This window comes from Balaenoptera ricei, chromosome 4 (genome assembly GCF_028023285.1).
Source record: "Balaenoptera ricei isolate mBalRic1 chromosome 4, mBalRic1.hap2, whole genome shotgun sequence".
In the NCBI taxonomy this organism is placed as follows: domain Eukaryota; kingdom Metazoa; phylum Chordata; class Mammalia; order Artiodactyla; family Balaenopteridae; genus Balaenoptera; species Balaenoptera ricei.
Window position 1 is genome coordinate 95,921,165 of NC_082642.1, and position 18,752 is coordinate 95,939,916.

Sequence of the window (18,752 nt, forward strand, 5' to 3'; positions counted from 1 at the left end):
AGAATCCTCCTTTCTGCTGCTGGCTAAAAATAAAATCATTCATCTCAGTCTTCAGAGAATGACAGAGCTGGAAGAGACTTTCAAGATCATGCTGGTAAACTCCTCACTGCAACAGAAGCTTGGAGGGGAAGGGTCTCCTCCCAGGGCCACACAGATAAATGCCAGCCTCCTGGCCTCTGCCCTGTGCTTATTCCCCCACCCCAGCTCACTGTCCGTGTCTGTGTGGATGGCTTCCACAAAGAGGGCGTCCCCAGGGTCCAGGCGCTCCTCCAGGCTGGCTCTTGTGTACTCCGGTCCAGCAGGGTCCAGGCCTGCAAGGACAGACATGTCAGGGGCCCTTTCGTGTCAGCCACAGGAACCCTCATGGACCCACTGCACACCTACATGGGCAACCCTTCCAGTTCGGATCAGAGTCCCCCAACAAGGACCCAAGGGCGAGAGAACTAGCTCAGGACCACCTTTCCCAGGAAGCTCTACTCTGTTGTCTCTAACCTCTCAATGACCCAGTTTCTCTGGCTCTGAAATGTGCTTGCTAACACCAACCATTTGGCAAGGATTAATGTCAGTAATATTAATCCTCAGGTAGTAATAACAATGGCTATAATTTTTTGAGTAGTTACTATGTGCCAGGCCTTGTGCTGGGCACTTTCACACTTTCTAGTCCTTACAACAACAGAGCAAAGTAAATATTACTCTCCCCAGGCCTTAGCTTGGATCCCTTTTCCTCTTCCTCCCAAAAAGCAGACTATGAGACAAGGATTTAAAGTGCAAGTAGCTTATTTGGGAGAAAATCACAGAAAGCGTAGTGAGGGAGTGGAAAAACCAGTCAGAGAACGAAAGAAAATTTTAATGAATAGATTATCTCTTTGGGTCTCATCCCACTGGGGTCCCTCTGAAGGACTCTGTAGAACATGACTCAGAATTATCTCAATGAAGTGCCAGGAAGCCAGAGTATTTACCACACAGCTCTGGTCCCTTATTGATTGAGGGTAGCTCCTGAAGCATAAAGTTCCCAGCACTTTGTAAGTATTTAGCAAAACTGTCTAAAGGTGATTTCCATAGTGGGCCAAGGATGTATGAGCTGTTACAACCCATTTTACAGTTGTAGAAACTGAGGCTCAGAAAGAAATACATGGCCTCTAACACTGACATTAGAGATCATGCAATAACAACACAATACCATTTTATCCAAAAGGGCCACAATAAGTAAATTTCAGGGGTGATTGATGACTTGATCATAAGAACAAAGGCCCAACACTTCCCTCTGCCTGCCTTAGCAAAGGCTCTTCCAGGTCATGATCTCTCTCTCTCTCTCTCTCTCTCTCTCTCTCTCTCTAAACCTGAGAGGATGGGCAGGGAAGAATGTTACCTGTGATCCGTCCCAGCTGGCCTTTGTAGAAATGTCCTACCATGCCCCCCACGTGGGCCCCCAGGCTGACACCAATGATGTGGATTGAGGACTCTGACACACCCAGCACCTAGAACGGGCATTTACAGTGAGTTACATTTGTGTCACAGCAGCCCCTGGCCTTACAAGGGTAACACTTTTCCCTGAGGCATCAGAAGCAGAAGGTCTTGGGCATGACACACCAGCCACACATGTTTTGGGAAAAAGTGCAGAATCTCACCCTGTTAATCACTTGCCCTCTCCCTGGGCTCCCCACCTTGACAACCCACTCACTTTCCCTTTGGTGTCCAAAGTATGTGAGGCATGACCATGGCCATTTCCTCTTGAGGACCTAGAAGAGTCAGCCATTGGCACCGCTGAGGTAACACACAGTGGCATGTTGTACAGAGGAACAGCGGGAGGCTCAGAGAGGTTCAAAAACCTGCCCAAGGTCAGCACTGTACGTGGCTAGGTTGGGATTTGAACCGAAGACCCACAGACTACTGGGTGGCTCTGCTTCCACCTAAAGCTCCTTCTCACATGTCATTTCTTTCTTTCTGACCCCTTGCTTCCCCGTAAGCAGCCAGAACTCACCCTAAGCTCTTCTACACCTACCAGGAGTTTACTGAGGAAACGGGAGATCTCGAGTCCCAGCTTAACCACATTTTCCACGGCTGAGAAGTAGACACCTGTAGAGCCATAAACCCAGTCGACAGCGATCACGTTAACATCTGCTGCCTGCAGAAGGGCACCGATGAATTTATCAATCCAGGAAGGCTTTGTTCCTAAAGCCCTAGACATGGGGCCAAGAAAGGATAGGAAAATTATCTTCCCAGCCAGCATCCATTGTCATGGAAATTACAATGACATTTCTATAAACAGAACAAACCCAGAGAAAAGGTCACAAGTAAGCAGGGGTGGGGTGGGGTGGGGGCGGTATGGGCACTAAATCCTACAATGCTTTGAGCATAAGGAGGACATAATCTCAAAGTTAGCAGGGCTCCTGACTGCACATGTGGAGCCTGTGTGTAAATTATAAAAGAGTACCTTTGTTCCAGGTGGATGTAGCCTGAGGCCAGGGCTCAGAGCTCAGGTCAGTGTTCAGCCCCACCGGCCCTCAGTCAGGTACCTTTGTGTAATGCATACACCACACAAACCACTGCGCTGACCCTGCTTGTGCTACTCATGGGAAAGAAAAGATAGCTTTGTGTATTAGAGTTAAGATTTGCAATCTTAATTCTCATTCTATAATATAGGCTCTTTCCTTGAGGATGTTTTCATTTACTCATTCATTCATTCACTCTTTCCTTCATTCAACAAATGGGCCAGGCAGTATGCCAGGTGCTTTGTGAGAAATTAAGATAAATAAGATATATTCCTCATCCTTCTGGAACTTAGAGTATAATAGGACTTTTCTAGGAAAAGAAGAAGAACAGGAAAAATTTCAGAGAGCTTTCCCAAGAGATTGGGAATGGGGAAGAAGTTTTCTCAATGGCCCAGAGCTTGCTCGCGTGGACAGGGGAGCCCAGACTGGGTGTATGCCAGGGAACGTGGCTTTGGGGCATCTGGGAGCGGGCAGCGTGGTGAGGCTGCTGAGCTCTTCAGCTCCATTAGCTACCTCTCGGTTGAGGGCACACACTCAGCCTTGGGTAGTGGCTGAATGCAAGATTTGCCAGAGAAGAGACCTCGGTACAAGAGAGAGAAGGGATGCCTGAGGGAGGATGTGGCTGGGACCCTGGAGTGAGGGACTGGAGAGGCAGAGAGAACCCAGAGATGAGGAAGTGGGGATCCTCTGTGCAGTGCCCCACTGTCCACCTCTTCATCGGGCACCCCCAACTCCAGCTGCTCCACAGCGCTACTCTTTCACCATGTTCTCTCCCTCTCTCCTCTCAGCAACTTTTTTCTGTTTCCGGCATTCTCAGTGGGCTTTGGAGAGAAGATGTTGGAAGGAAGGGTGGTGATTAAATTGGGACTCAGAGACTATGCATTGTAACAAAATTTGGCCTGCAGGGCCTCAAAGAAGTTGAAGAAGTGTGTAGCGCCTGAGAAACGCTAACCTCTGGGAGTGATGGAAGTGAAAGTTTCTTAGGTCATGAAACCCAGGAAAAAGAGAAGAAGAGGAGATAAAACCCTGGATAAAAACACCACGATTTTACCCCTGAGTGATTGCACAAAGCCTACGTCCTCACTGGCTGAGATGAATCATGCAACCCACGCTTCAGGGAGGAAAGGATCACTGAGACAATCTCTACAACTTCCCTTTTATTCAGATACGGAAACCGAGCCTCCGTGTGCTAAAGTGACTTGCCCAGGGTCACACATATTTACAGTTGGAGAGTGTGTCCAGGGTCACACGTATTTACAGTTGGAGAGTGTGTCCAGGGTCACACATATTTACAGTTAGCAGAGGAGTAACGTATGTGACCAACAAGAAAGAACAACACGATGTGTGTTCAGGCTGCTATGAGACATCTTCAAAGTCAGCAGGAGGTGGGCAATGGGACCTGTGACAGGCAGTAAATCCATCTCTCCTTTCTCTCCCCACTAACTTCCTATGGCATTATGGTCACTTTCTAGCTCTTAGCTGAGGTGATCCTATTGGTTGGTTGGCTCCCACCTGAATCCATGGATAACTAGCTTGGTTCCTAGAGTGGCATTGAACCCCGAGTTCCGGATGTCACTACTTTCTTCCACGAGCTGCCCACAGCGAGGATCAGAAGGGGTGAAGAGGAGAAACTGGACTTTGAGATTGGTGCCTCGGAGAAGATTAGCATTCTGGAAGTCAGTGCACTTTGTCTGTGGGGTAGGAGGTACATCTCCTAGAGGAAAAAACAAACAAACAAATAAAAAACCAAGAAATATCCAAGGTGAGGTCATCTGTTCTTAAAAGGAAAAAAGGTGTTCTTGAAAGGAAGAGAGAAACAGGAGCTTATAGGCATTCATCATAAATGAGCAAGTGTAATAATCAGACTCATTTATTAAAAGCATCACTTCTGTAACCAAAATCTGTGAATATTTTTCATGTATAAAGATAAAACACCAGAGAAGAATATGAATATTGCTCAGCTAGAGAAGATTAAAGGCCATGGTGAAATGGATATTGTCATGGGCTAAACTGAGTCCCCCCACCCCTGCAAAAATTCATGTGTTGAAGTCCTAACCCCTAATACCTCAGAATGTGACTATATTTGGAGATAGGGTCCCTACAGAGGTAATTACATTGAAATGAAGCCATTAGGGTGGACCCTTATTCAGTATGACTGGTGTCCTAATAAGAAGAGGCAATTTGGTCACAGAGAAGAAAGATGATGTGAAGACACATGGAGTAGACAGCCATCTACAAGCCAAAGAGAGAGGCCTGGAATGGCTCCTTCACTCACAGCCCTCAGAAGGAACAAACCCTACTGCCACCTTAATCTCAGACTTCCAGCCTCCAGAACTGGGAGATGATAAACTTCTGTTGTTTAAGCCACCCAGTCTCTGGCATTTTGTTACAGCAGTCCTAGCTAAATAATACAGTTTTCTGGGCTGTGAAATGAGCAGTTGCCCTGGGGACTAGGTCCATTCTGGTCTGAGCACCCCATTCCAGAGGGTTTCGAACTCCCCCCTCCAGCCTCCTCACTTCTTTTCCTTATGAGCAGTCCAGAGCCACTCCAGAGGCTTCCAGCGCCCAGCACATGGCTGCCCAGCCAGATGGTAGAGAGGACCCTTAATGAGCTGTATGTATTCTACGGTGCCTTCCAACAGGTACGTTTAAACGGGATATTTTATGGTCAAGGTCACTGAAAGGCCTTCTACAATACTGAACGGAAACAGCAGCATGAAACTCCTGCTTCCCAGGGAGCTAAAAATCTGGCCTATCTTCAATACCCAACGGCCCACCCTCATGCCTGTGATAAAGAGGGGGGGCACCTGCCACCCATTTGGTCTTACAGAAAGAGACCGGCCGGAGCAGCAGGGCACACACTGTCGCACTGGCCCCCCAGCCCCGAAGTCCTGGTGCTGTTAGCAGCTACCTCACATTCCTGCCATGGGACAAAACTATCTGCAGAATCAGAAGACAGGTCCAGATTGCACACTGATTTGTGCAGGGCTCTTCACGAGGAAGACAGCTATTTCAGGTTTCTGGAATGGTTGTCTGCCTTCAGAGGTAACGGGGGAGCACATGTACAACAAGCCAGTGGATCTGGGGTGCGCTGGGCTGTGGTACTGTGAGCAGATCGTGGGAACCGCACCTTTAGAGAGTGCTGACAGCGGTTTCCTCACCTTTGCACCTAAGCCCCAGACCTGGTCCCCGAGCCCCCTTGTATCTCCCTTCTGAGCAGCCAGGTCTTGGACACCCCGGCGATGAAGCCCACTGTGACTGTGCAGGCCCCCAGGCTCCTCAGCCTGTGGCAACTTGAGCTCCCATGGAACACAAGAGAAAACGATGCCTGACTTGACTGCTTCATCTGCCTTCCCCCAGCTTTTTGAAGAAAAGATGAAAGGACTCTGCTTGAGCATGAGACTTGAACCACATACATGAATACATTTGCTCTATTGGTCATGTAGGGAAGTTTGCATCCATCAGACAGAGAATTAAGAGTCCTTTTAAATAAGTATAGTATGTCACAGAGCAAGGCCCAACAAGCATCACAGAATCAATATATTCCAGACAACGTTATCTAAATAAGACGTAATAAAATTAGAAATCAGTAACAAAAGTTATTTAAAGACACATTTGGAGATTTTAAAATTCCCTTTTAAGTAATGAATGAGTTAAAGAATAATCACAATGGAGACTAGAGAATATTAAAAACTAAATAACAATAAAACCAATACAATATCAAAACTTGAGTTAAAGTAGCTAAAACAGTACTAGGCTGATATCTATAACCATAAATGTAAATATCAGGGGAAAATGGGGGAAGACACCGATTAGGTAAATTAACCTTATAACTCAGAAAGCTGAAAAAGAATAATACAGCAACACCAAATAAAATGTAGGGAAAGAAATATAAAGGAAATAGTTAAGGGACTTCCCTGGTGGCGCAGTGGATAAAAAAAAAAAATCTGCCTGCCAATGCAGGGGACACAGTTTCGAGCCCTGGTCCCGGAAGATCCCACATGCCATGGAGCAACTAAGCCCATGTGCCACAACTACTGAGCCTGCGCTCTAGAGCCCAAGAGCCACAACTACTGAAGCCCGCGTGGCTAGAGCCCGTGCTCCGCAGCAAGAGAAGCCACCACAATGAGAAGCCTGCGCACCACAACAAAGAGTAGCCTCCATTCACTGCAACTATAGAAAGCCTGCGCACAGCAATGAAGACCCAATGCAGCCAAAAATAAATAAAATTAAATCTTAAAAAAAAAAAAAAGGAAGTAGTTGAAATTAAAGAAAACAATGAATATGAACAGCATCAGTAGCTGCTCAGTCCATGCAGTTGCTCAGGCTGACCTTCCTGGAGAAATCTTTTACACTTTGCTTTCTGCCACCCCTGTACAATGGTGAGTAAATCCTCAGAACACAATATTCAGAATTAAACCATTCTCACTACCTACACTGGCACCACCTTGGTTTAAGCCACCATCATCTCTCAAAATTATGTAGCCTGTAATGCTTTTCCTGCCTTCATTCTTGTCCCCCTTCAGTCTATTTGCAACACAGTAGTAGAAAAGTAAATCAAATCATGTCACATCTCTGTGCAAAAGCCACCAAGGCATTTCACTCAGAATAAAATCCAAAGTCCTAACAGTGGAAGAAAGCCCTAAATATCTTAGACCATCCCCTTGGGGAGCCCTTCGCCTGTCTGACTATTGCTTCCTCTGTTCTAGACACTGTCCTCCTAGCTCTTCCTCTCTCTAGACAGGTTCCCACCTGAGGGTCTTTGCACTAGCCATTCCTTCTGCCCAAAGTGTCTTTCTCTGGACAACCACGTGACTAATTCCCTCTCCTCCTTTAAGTCTTTGCTTGTCAAATGTCATCTTCTTTCCTCTAACCCCCTATTTATTTATTATTTATTTGGCTACACTGGGTCTTAGTTGCGGCATGTGGGATCTAGTTCCCTGATGAGTGATCAAACACAGGTCCCCTGCATTGTAAGTGTGGAGTCTTAGCCACTGGACCACCAAAGAAGTCCCTAACCCTCTATTTAAAATTGCAATCTGCCTATGTGCCTCACCTCCGTTCTCTCAATTTTCTTTATCCTGATCTGTTTATTTTTATAGCAATCATCACTTAATGAAGATTTTTTATTTACCAGTTTATTATTAAATGTATTGTTTATTAATTTCCCCACATTAGAAGATACTTTCAAAGAAGGAAGGGATTTTTATCCATTCTGTTCACTCTACTGCCTAGAATAGAACCTGCCACACACAATAAACACCAAAAGGTAGTTCTTTGAAAAGAATAATAAACCAGATGTACTTAAAAAAAAAAACCAGATGTACTTTTGATGATAGAGTAAGAAAAAAAGGGGGAAGTCACAAATAAACAATATAGAGAATTAAAAAGGGATGTAAGTCCAGTAGATTTTTTAAACCACAAAATAGCATGTTTATACCCATCCAACAGTTAAAAAATAGATATTTTCCTAGAAAATTGATAATCCCCTAGAAAACTATAGCTTACTAAAACTTAGTCAAGAAAGAAAAAACAGAAAATCAAATGTAAAACTGTAGTATAAAGGAATTGAAACAGTAGTTTTAAATCTATTCATCAAAAAACTCTATCAGGACAGATTTCACAGAGAAGTTCTAACAATCCTTCAACTCCTATCTTACACATACTGTTCCAGAGAATAGAAAGGGGAGAAAGAATCCAAACTCATTCTATGAAAATAGCCAAAATGTCAAAACTGGACAAGGAAAGAAGGAGAAAGGAAAACTAAAGGCCAGTTTCACTATTACACACAGACATAAAAATCCTAGATAAAATGCCAAATCCTTCAAGGATAACAAGTATACATCATGGCCAAGCAGGGTTTAATCCAAGAAATGAAAAGATGGTTTAACATTAGAAAATGTATTAATGTAATTCACATATGAACAAATTAAAGAAAAAAACCATATGCTCAACTCAATAGATGTAGGGAAAAAACACACAATAAAATTCAATACCCAACACTCCTTAACATAAGAAAGGAAGGGTAACTACCAAAAGTCTATAGCAATGATTATAGTTATTGGTGAAATGTTAGAAGCATTCCATTCAGAACTGGGAACAAATGAGAATGTCTGCTATCAGTGCTTCTATTAAATACTGGACTGGAAGTTCTAGTCCTAGTTAGTAAAACAAGACAATAAAATAGGATAAAGATTATAATGTCTGAAAAGGGGGAGAAAAAATTGCCAATATTTGCAGACGATAGGATTGAACTGTCCGTCATTCAAGACTATGGAACGTGGCACAGTGAATCATGCTCAGATACCCCATCCCTCCAAGCACCACTTCAGCCAAAGAGTAGTGACAGATGAATATCCAAAAGAGAGGGAGAAAAAGACATAGACGATCTCAAACATAAAAATAATATCTCCAAAACAGGAACAAGAATAGAATTGCAAAATGGTGATGGGTTCCAGGTCTGACAGAAGACAGTGGTTTTAAGAATTCAGTTTTGTGAGGTAAGCGGGATCCAAAAGTGCTCCAAGTCAGGTGTGGAAGACCCACCAGTGGTAGCCAGCGGTGGAGAGGGGCTCCCCAACTCAGGAAAGGAAGCTAACAACAAAAACAATACAAACAAACACAGCTATTGACTTTTTACTGGGGCTCTAGCTTTATCTAGGGAGACAGGATACAAAGGCAAGGCCTCACTCACAGGAGCTGAGACAACGCACATTTCTGGAGGAGAGAGGGCAAAGATGGGGGCTCGGGTGGGGAGACAGAGAGATGAAGAGAGAGACTGAAAACAAACTTTTCATTGAAAATTAAAATGAAACTTATCTATTGTGTCAGAAGTCAAGATAAGAGTTATCTTTGGGTCAGTAGTGAGTAAGATGAGATACAGGGAATGGGTTTTAAGAATCTGGTAACATTTTATTTCTTGATCTGAATGATGGTTACACAGGTGAAATCATTCTGAAAATTCATTAACCTGTGTATTAATAATCTGTGTACCTTTCTGTATGTATGTTGTACTTCAATAACTAGTTTACTTTTTAAAAAGCTTGAAAACAAATATATAAAGAAATCAAATGTTTACACAGATAGTCGATAAAGCCAATAAGTGGATCATGAATTCATTCCAGGTGAAATAAAGTTTTAAAAATCTTTGACAAAGCTTTAAAATAAGTATGCTGAGAATATACAAGGATAAAAATAAAGACAGAGCATAAGAAATTATGAAATAAAAACGGGCATAAATGATAAGATATATAGTAAAAAGCTAATAAGAAATGGAAATGAAAAAGATAGTCATGGAAATAAAAATGGAATCAATGCTATAATGTCTAGTACAGAAGAAGTAAAAGAAGCTTTTTAATATGAAAGTGCAGTTAAAAAGTATAGACAATAGATGGAGAGGCTCCAACATTTAACTAGTAGCTGTTCTCTAAAGGAAGAGAATGGGAGAAGAAACAATATTTTGAAAAGGTAACTGCTAAGAATTTTTCATAACGGAAAAAAGATATGAGCTGTCTAATCACAAGTTATACTCAGGGTAATGAGCAAGATAAAAAATAAATAAATCTATACAAATAGGCAGATGATAGTAAAACTGCAGAACATTAAGTATAAAAGATATTCTTAAAAATTCCCAGACAAATGCATTGGCAAATTTAAAAGCAATGAAAAATATAATTTCCTGAAACTGACTCAAGAAGAAATAAAAATCCAAATAAACCCGCTAGCACCAAAAAAAGAAAAGATCAAACTGGTAATCAAGAGTCTTCTCTGGCCCTAAAATACGCTAGAGCCAGATGGTTTTATTTGAGAACTCCACCAAACCTCTAAATTACAAGTAACCTTTATCTTATATAAAACTGTTTCATAGAACAGAAACTTATTTTATGTGGTTATAATCATCTTAGTATCAAGACCAGAGAAGGGCAATACAAGAAAAAAAAAATGACAGATAAATTTCCTTTATGAACAAATATACAAAATAATAAATATAAATATATACAAAAATAAAAATAAATGTTGGCCAATAAAATTCAACATCATATTAAAAAATACCCCACAGGAGTAGGAAAAAAACAATACCCCATGACCACAAGATTTGTCCCTGGTGCTCTTCATCTAAACCCATAGAGTTTAGAAGAAAATATGAAAGATTATTTTTATAAGAAGATTGCTTAAACAAGACACCAGAAGCACAAATCACAGTAAGAAATAAAAATTAAGACAACAGTGTAATACTATTTTTTCTATGAGATTGACAATATGAAAAACATTTGATAATACAAAGTGTTGTTGGAGAGGGTGGGAAAACAGACGTGCTCACGTACTAATCAACAGTTATAACTTCTTTGCAGGGCAGTTTTTCTCACATTTGTCAAAAATGTGTAAGACATAAATCCTTTTAGATCTAGTATATAGTGTATAAACAGCCACTTCATAAAACAAGATATATGGTCACTTTACATACACACACGCACACACACACACACATGCACTCAAATAAATGATTGCGTTAGGAGAAAGCACACATGAAGCTAAGTAGCACCTTTTCAACGCCAACCGTTGATGCAGGGAAGGGGTGAGCAGAGGCCTGTGGTGTTGCAAGGGAAGTATGAATCATGGAGACCTTCTTGGAAGACGTGAAGAGCAGAAATAAACAAAAAGGTAGTGTAAGCAACTACAGGCAGAAAGAATGACACACCCTAAAGCTGGGGAATGAGAATTAAATGTCTCGTGGACCTGACACAAAAGCAGTCTCTGCTGTTGGGGGCAGAGGGAAGGGAGCTTTCCAAGGGTGATGCCACTGCTGGTCAGAGAGGAGGGGATTTTACTCCTCCGAGATGCCCTACGCCATAAGAGGGTTTAGATTTGCTATATTAAGCAAGGGAGAGCGGTGGGTGGGGTTTTCACTGGGAAAGGCACGATGCAAATGGCATCTGAGGGAAACTGTGCTAAAGGTCATTGGTTATCTGTGGTGAACAGGACTAGTTATCATAGTACTGCCAGGAGGGATGACAGGCCTGAACTTGAGCTGGGTCGGCAAGATTAGAAAGGACCTCTAACAATCTCAATGACAAAATTGTTGTTAGTTTGGAAATTTTAAATTTTAAAATTAAATATATCTTGGAACAATGGATATTTATAGGGTGAAAATGAATCATGTTTTGGAATTAATCACATTTTATGTTTTTATACTCTTCCTGGCTTGTGCAAGGTGAAAAGGAGTAACGCAGATTTTAGAAAAATGAGTAAAACAACTAGAGGAAGTTCAATTTTTGTGACTTAAGAAAGTGCTGTCATTCCCATTATGATTGAAGGTTTTTTTCTCCCTCTTTTAAATTCATCTCAGGAGAGGGCTTTTAGGGGACCTTCCAAAGGTTAGCGCTACATAAATAAATGGCTTGAAAAAATAGAATTATTGACCAAAAGAAGTCCCACCCAAGGCCCCAGCCCCCGACTTACCTGTACTTCCAACACTGAGCCACAGAAGGAGCCCCCATGACCAGAAGCAGCCCTCCCAGGGGTCTGGGGGCATCGTTGAGCTGGAAGTCTCAGAGCTGGGGCGAAGCCGACCGCTAATGACAAAGAGATCTCATAACCCAGCCTCTCACAGTTTTGAACACTAAACACCCACTTGGGTCTTACTAATCATTAACTGGCCTCCTGACCTGTAACAGGTCTCTCCCTATTTGTTTAACTTCCCCAGTTTTTCTGTTTCTTCTCAATGAAAAGAAATATACTTTTTTCTTTTCTTTTTTTTAAAGCAGGGGACATTGAAACACATTGCCCTTCCTCTCTGAGCCAAACATCATCAGGAAACTATTTCCTGCACCTCTCCCACTTCCCATTATAAAATGTTAGTAAAAACCAAGGCAGAAGTCTTTCATCTCTAGGGGATCACAAACCCACATTGTCCCGGAGTCTGTGGATGTGTCTGCCCCCCAGGAGGACTCTGAGCAGCTTGAGGGCAAAGACCTTCTCTATTCATTTTTGAGTCCCCAGTGCCCAGCACAGAGCTGAGCCAACAATGTATTAATATGTTTAGTGTACATTTAACGGAAATAACGAAAGAAGATGAAGTTGGCCTCTGAGAGTACTATCCTTTGATAGAATCTTGGGGCTAGAAGTCCAACCTCTAAGAAGAGTCGTTCAGTGTCTTGAATTCACTGATAAGAAACAAAGAAATAGAGAACAAAAATGACCTATGGAGACCCTTCTGCTGGAAGTGGCAGAGCTGGCCTGGAACCAGGGTGTTTCCAGTATACCGCATGGCCTCTTCACCCAAAGGAGTGGCAGAAACCACAGAGTGCTACTTCTAGACGGGTCAGGGGAAGGGGGAGGTGCCGTACTTGCCCAGCTCTCCTTAATTGCAGCACATTGTTGTGAGGCAGAGAACCCACCAACAGGGCAGTATGGAACTTTCTGGACCATAGCTCTGTGAGGGGAGTACTATCTACATACAACTTCAGGGTATAGAGGGGTTAAGTACCTTGCACAAGCTCATGCAGAGCTGGGGTTTGAAGCAGGACAACCTAGCTCCCGAGGCCATGCTCTGAACCACTCTGCCAACAGGCGGCACCAACCACTGCACCAAGCTGTGCCAGGCCTGCCCAAGACAGGGATGAAATGATTTTGGAGGAGCCAGCCCTTGCTTCCCCTCCTGCACATGATGCCACTGCTCAGGTGCTGTTGCCACCAGGAAGGGCACTACTGAAGGCTGTTCTGATGTCAGAGACCAAGCCAGGTGTAGAGGTCCAGGTCCTCAGAGAAAAGAAGCCAGGATGGGACTAGATGTGCAAGAGATTTCTCAGGGATAAGACCTGTGACGAATAAAAAGGGGAGCTGAAGACAGTAGGGAGACCCTTTAGACCCTGCTGCAGGGCTGACACCTGCGAAGGACAGGGGGAAGGAAAGAGGATCGCACAGGAAGTCCCAGGACACCATGCAGTTCCTAGAATGTCCTGGCCAAGGCAGTGGGGAAGCCTCAAGCTGAAGTCTCTTATGAAAATGAGCTGTATTAGCAACCTCGCCCTGCCCAGTCACTAGCTGGGGGCAGTCTCAGCAGAAGGACGAGGGTAGATGCAGAAGGGCAGCACCCAGGATCGTCAGTCAGTGAGGTTCCTCACAGCAGGAGACTGAGGTCTGCATTCTCCTGGCCACTCCATCACACCCAGAGCTGGCGCGTCAGGCCAGTCACTCCAGCTTTTCCAGCACAGTGTTCCCTGTGCAACATCAGCACAGCTGACGTGTAGCGTGCCGTCCCTGTCACATTCATCGTCTGGTGCAGTGCTCTCCGCAAGGGGCTGGAGTGGTCCTGGGCAAGACCACCTGCCTCAGAATCACCCAGGGGACGGGGGGCAGACCACTGGGCCCAACCCAGACACACTGAATGAGACTCCTTGGGGTTGGGCCCCAGACTCTGCAGTTCTAGCAGGCTCCGCAGATGACTGTACGCACGCCAGAGCCACTAGTCTTCTGTTAATTCTAACCACAGCCATCTCCGTTTCACCAGTGAGGAAACTAAAGCTCACAGAGGCCAGAGACCTGGGGAGCACTGCTTCAGGGGGCCAAGAGAGCGGGGTCCTCCTGGAAAGTGAGGTGACGTGTTTTAGAAGGTGAGGTTGGAGATCTTTCTACAGGAGACACTGGTAGGGAACACCAGCTTATAATCAGTGTATGTGGTCCATCTTCCCCAGGGAGAATGTCAGCCTCGGGACGGCAAAATTCTGGTCTCTTTTGTTCAGTGAGGTGTCCCCAGCACCTAGCACAGTGCCTGCCACACAGCCAGTGCTCTATCTTTGCTAAGGAAAGGCATGGTACCTCTGGTACGGTGTGCTCATTTAGAGAGGGCAGTGGGAAGGGGCCTGATCCCAAGACGGCATCGAGGTCCCCCTCGTGAAGTGGAGTCAGATGGCTTTACTTGCCTAGGATCTAGGAACACAGGGAGGCAAGCAAGAGACCAAGGACACCGGCTTCAATATCCAGTGCTCATTGCTCAGGGCTCCCTGTTGTGTGCCTGCTGCTTAGAACTGTGCTTGGCACATAATAGGTGCTCGTTAAACACTTGTTTTGAAAGAAGGAGAGGAGAGGAAGAGAAGGGAGTGGAGGGGAAGAGAGAAGAGAGGTAGCTACTGGCTACAACCCTTGGAATCCACAGAATCTCTTTCGGCCTTTCCTGCCCGCCCGTTCCCAGCTTCCTCACCTTCCTTCAGGATCCCGGGCTGACAGTTCCATAAATGAATACGCCTTTACGTGTGTGTGCATGTGTGCACGCACACGTATATAGAAGCATGGCCTTCAGTTTAGGGGTGGGGTTGGGAGTGGGGGGAATATAAACTAACATACTAACTAATATAAAATAATCTTAGGAAATTATAATTCTGAGCCTCACCAGTTTATTCTATCCCATCCTTTCTGAACTTTTTACACACTTGCTGACCCACTACACAAACCCTCTGCACCTTGCTTTTCACACTAAACAAAATTCTTTCCACCTGCCTCATTTGTTTTTTAAGGGCGCATAGAAACCCATTAGAATTTCTCATGAAATTTTAGTGCACAGCCCAAAATGACTCAAGCCCCTATCCTACTCGATTTTCAGGAAGTCTGATCTTTTGCCAGGTTCGTTTCCAATTTGAGGTGAAGACCATGATTTTGGAGCCTCCACTCCTGGTGTTCTATATGTACTGCATGTGTATACGCGTGCATGCACAGGCATGCACGCACATACACACCCATTCTCAGAACAAACCATAATACACGAGCATAAGGCCATCTACACTCTCGTAAAGAGAATACTTCATGCCCTTTGTGCCCCAAACCGCATAACTTTGCTTTCATTTTAAAGCTGTCTATATTCTGTCTCTGTTTTCCTTGGAAGAACGGTAGACCCTTGCTTTACACTTGTCAGGAGAATGTGTCACAGGTGTCTCCAGGCCTCCAAATTTTGAGAAAGACTGAAAATTGCAGCTTTTACATGACAGTTTGATGCCAAATTCTATGGTTTAGTTTTTGTTCCCTGAGATCTCCTAACCTCAAAGTAAAATGACCTGTAAACCTTGAGAGCTTGTTGCTGGTGTGCAGGACTGTAGGACGATTCCACGAGAAGGTCGAAGGAAGAGGACACCCCGGGGGTCCCCTGGGTTGTGCCTTCTAAGTGGTGGAAGAAACTGGCTGGAAGTGACCCATCTGCCCATTCCACGGGTTTAGCTGGGCTCAGCTCTGCCCACTCCTACCCCTGCCCCCAACGTGCATCTCAAACCCACCACCATCTTTCCTTTTGACGTCACCTCATAGTTGTGGGAAGGTGGAGAGAGGCCACAGGCTGCTGCCAGCACCATCTCACTCCTGGGTTTCATTTTGGCTTTGTCTAAGGAAACATTTTCTAATTATAGCCAACAATTAGAGTGTGGTAGGATTGGAGACAAGCAGACCTGGGTTTAAACTCCAGCTCCATCTCATCCCAGCCGTGTGACTTTAGATGGATGGCAGCTTCTCTGAGCCCCAGTTCTTCACCTGTTAACAAGCTCTAGTAAACTGCCTGACGCACAGCAACTCTTTCTTCCTCCTCTTGTCTTTCCTTCCGCAAAGGAGAGAGTCTCACCAACTCCCTAGGTGTCAATATCCCCAAACCCACACCCCAGGGATGAGAAAATGATGCCAAGACTGCCCTCTCTGCCATGCCTGGATGACCCCTGGGTCCCTAACCAGACCCCATTCCTTGAGGAGCTGATCCACTGGGATGGTTGACTATGAAATCGTCAGAGTCTCCATTCCCTCCCTCACCACCCCCAGCAGCTCTGGCTGTTTTAAAAAGATGCACATTTACTTGCCCTGGAGAGGTGGAGACAGAAGAGGAAATGGAGAATGTGTGGTTGAAGAAGCTTGGAGAAGGGCAGATGAGGCCAATGCAGATGTTAAAAACGTATATATTGCCAAGACTTCTAGCAACATCTAGCAATCTTAGGTACCAAAGAAAGCAAATGAAGTACCATCATTTAGCAGGTCAAAAAATACCATTAATCCCTGTAAAGTTACTCATGACCTATTCTGTTTTTCAGAACACAGATGTTAACTTGATTAGCATGACAAGTTCATACTGTCATTCAGGTCATCTTTTAAATTTACTCTAACATTATGCATATAATTAAGTCTGTTGTCTCTTTCCTCTATTTATTCTGGTCCTCCCTCCTCTCTCTCTCTCTCTCTCACACACACACACACACACACACACACACACACACACACACACCAGCACTCACAGTCAGGAGAGAAGGCAGAGCCCAGGAGCCCAGGTGCGGGTAGGTGGAGACAGAGATGAGGATGGGTGTGACAGTTGTTCTCTTTCGATGGCTTCTATTTTCTCAGAGAAATAGGAAGCAAAGCTGCCAATTGAGAGTCAAGTTTGGAAAGGAGGTTTTGAGGTTTGAGAAAAAGGAGTCTGAAAGTCTGATCTCTTTCTGAATTGTGACTGCTGTGAAGAGTGAGAATTTGCATAGCAAATAGAACAGGATCTTAAAAAGACGCTATCTCTTGTCTCCAATTGCAGCTGAAGTCCTACCAGCAAACAAAAAATGCTACGTCTCCACCCTCCTACCCTGCCGGGACTCCATCCCCCCCCACGCACACACCTCCACCACCACATTCTAAAGAGACTGGAAGGCCTTGGAAAGACAGATCCCAGTGGGACTTACTAGGAGGCAGCAGAACTGCTCTAGGAGACCTCCCTTCCCCACCTCCCCTAGCCGAAAATCAGCCGTTTGAAGGAAAAATCACAAGAATCATAAGTTCTATGGGGGGGTTTCCCATGCCTTCCTGAAAGGGAAGGAAAGGTGGTGCTCTACCTCACCCTCACAACAAAGCCAAGTGAGGGGGCCTACCAGCTGAGAGTGAGGGTGACCACATAAAGGTGACAGTGGCGTCTGCTTCCGAGTCGGCTGTCTGCTAGGCAGCCTGATCTGTCCTCAGGATCTGTCCTATTTGAGAGGGATGGGGGAAATGTAGACAGCAGCAGGTGGGGCAGCCTGACCTCTCCCTGGTGGATGTCACCGGGAAGGATGAGTTTCCCTTGGGTTGAGTAGAGCCCTAGAAGACAACTGGCTTGACCCTTTCTCATCAGGGCTCCACTGGTGAGGGTGGTCTAGGGTAACACTGGAGAGGGACAGGGAACCCCAAGAGAGGGAGGCAAGGAATGAAAGAGACATCCACGTCTCCACTCCTCCTCTAAGCCCTCTGGGCCCGGGACTGACTGTGGTGGGGAGAAAGGAGGACATGACATTAAAGTGTTAGAATTGATCAAACTGGACCGGGATTCCTACTTCTGGGTATATATCCAAAGGAAATGAAAACAGGGTAACAAAGAGATATCTATGTCCCATGTTTATTGCAGCATTATTCACGATAGCCAAGATATGGAAACAACTCAAGGGGCTATCAATTGATGAATGGATAAAGAAGATGTAGTACATATATACAATGGAATATTATTCAGCTATGATAAATCCTGCCATTTGTGACAACATCAATGGACCTTAGGGCATTATGCTAAGTGAAATAAACCACAGAGAAAGATAGATATTACATGATATCACTTACATGTGGAATCTAAAAAAAAAAAAGTCAAACTCCTAGAAACAGAGTAGAAAAGTGGTTGCCAGGGGCTAGTTGGGGGAAGCAGTGGTAGTGAGGGAAATAGGGAGAGGTTGGTAAAAGGGTACCAACTTTCAGCTATAAGATGAACAAGGTCTGAGGATCTGACGTAAACCATGGTGACTATAGTTGATAACACTATATTGTGTAATTGAAATTTGCTAAGAGAGTAGAACTTAAATGTTCTCACCAAAAAAAGATAAACATGTGAGGTGATGGATATGTTAACTAGATGAAGGGAAACCTTTCACAATGTATATGTCTATTAAATCACCACAAATGTACACTTTAAATATCTTACAATTTTACATGTCATTCATACCTCAATAAAGCTGAAATTAAAAAAAACTAGACTGGGATGGACTGGATTGGGTTTTTAATACCCGCCACCACACCCCCCATCCCAAGACCAAAAAGATGACGCTACGGGGCAGGAAAAGCAGCTTCAATGGAGTATGTATGAAGGCAGTAGCTAGAGAAAAAGAAACTCATTCCATGTTTCTTCTCACTAAATTCAGACCATTCACCAAACCAGTTACAGAGGTAAAACAGGTCATGCTTCAGAATCCACTTGTTAAAATACTCTTCTTCCCTTTTCTATATTGTAACATTTAA

The 18,752-nt window shown here is 44.3% G+C and overlaps 1 protein-coding gene across 2 annotated transcripts in view; it reads right to left on the reverse strand.

The window, feature by feature from the left end:
• PLA1A (phospholipase A1 member A) overlaps positions 1 to 12,195 on the reverse strand; it is a 32,783-nt gene extending 20,588 nt beyond the window's left edge. Inside the window, exons 1-5 of one of the 2 annotated variants that reach the window (XM_059921048.1) lie at positions 11,952 to 12,193; positions 4,005 to 4,206; positions 2,003 to 2,180; positions 1,370 to 1,478; positions 210 to 311 (exon numbers count right to left, since the gene is read on the reverse strand). In XM_059921048.1, coding sequence (XP_059777031.1) covers positions 210 to 311; positions 1,370 to 1,478; positions 2,003 to 2,180; positions 4,005 to 4,206; positions 11,952 to 12,024 — 664 coding nt within the window. In that variant the 5' untranslated portion in view covers positions 12,025 to 12,193. Of the gene's footprint in view, positions 1 to 209; positions 312 to 1,369; positions 1,479 to 2,002; positions 2,181 to 4,004; positions 4,207 to 11,951 lie in introns of both variants that reach the window. The other variant, XM_059921049.1, reaches the window with a different exon arrangement.
• Between the last annotated feature and the right edge of the window lie 6,557 nt (positions 12,196 to 18,752).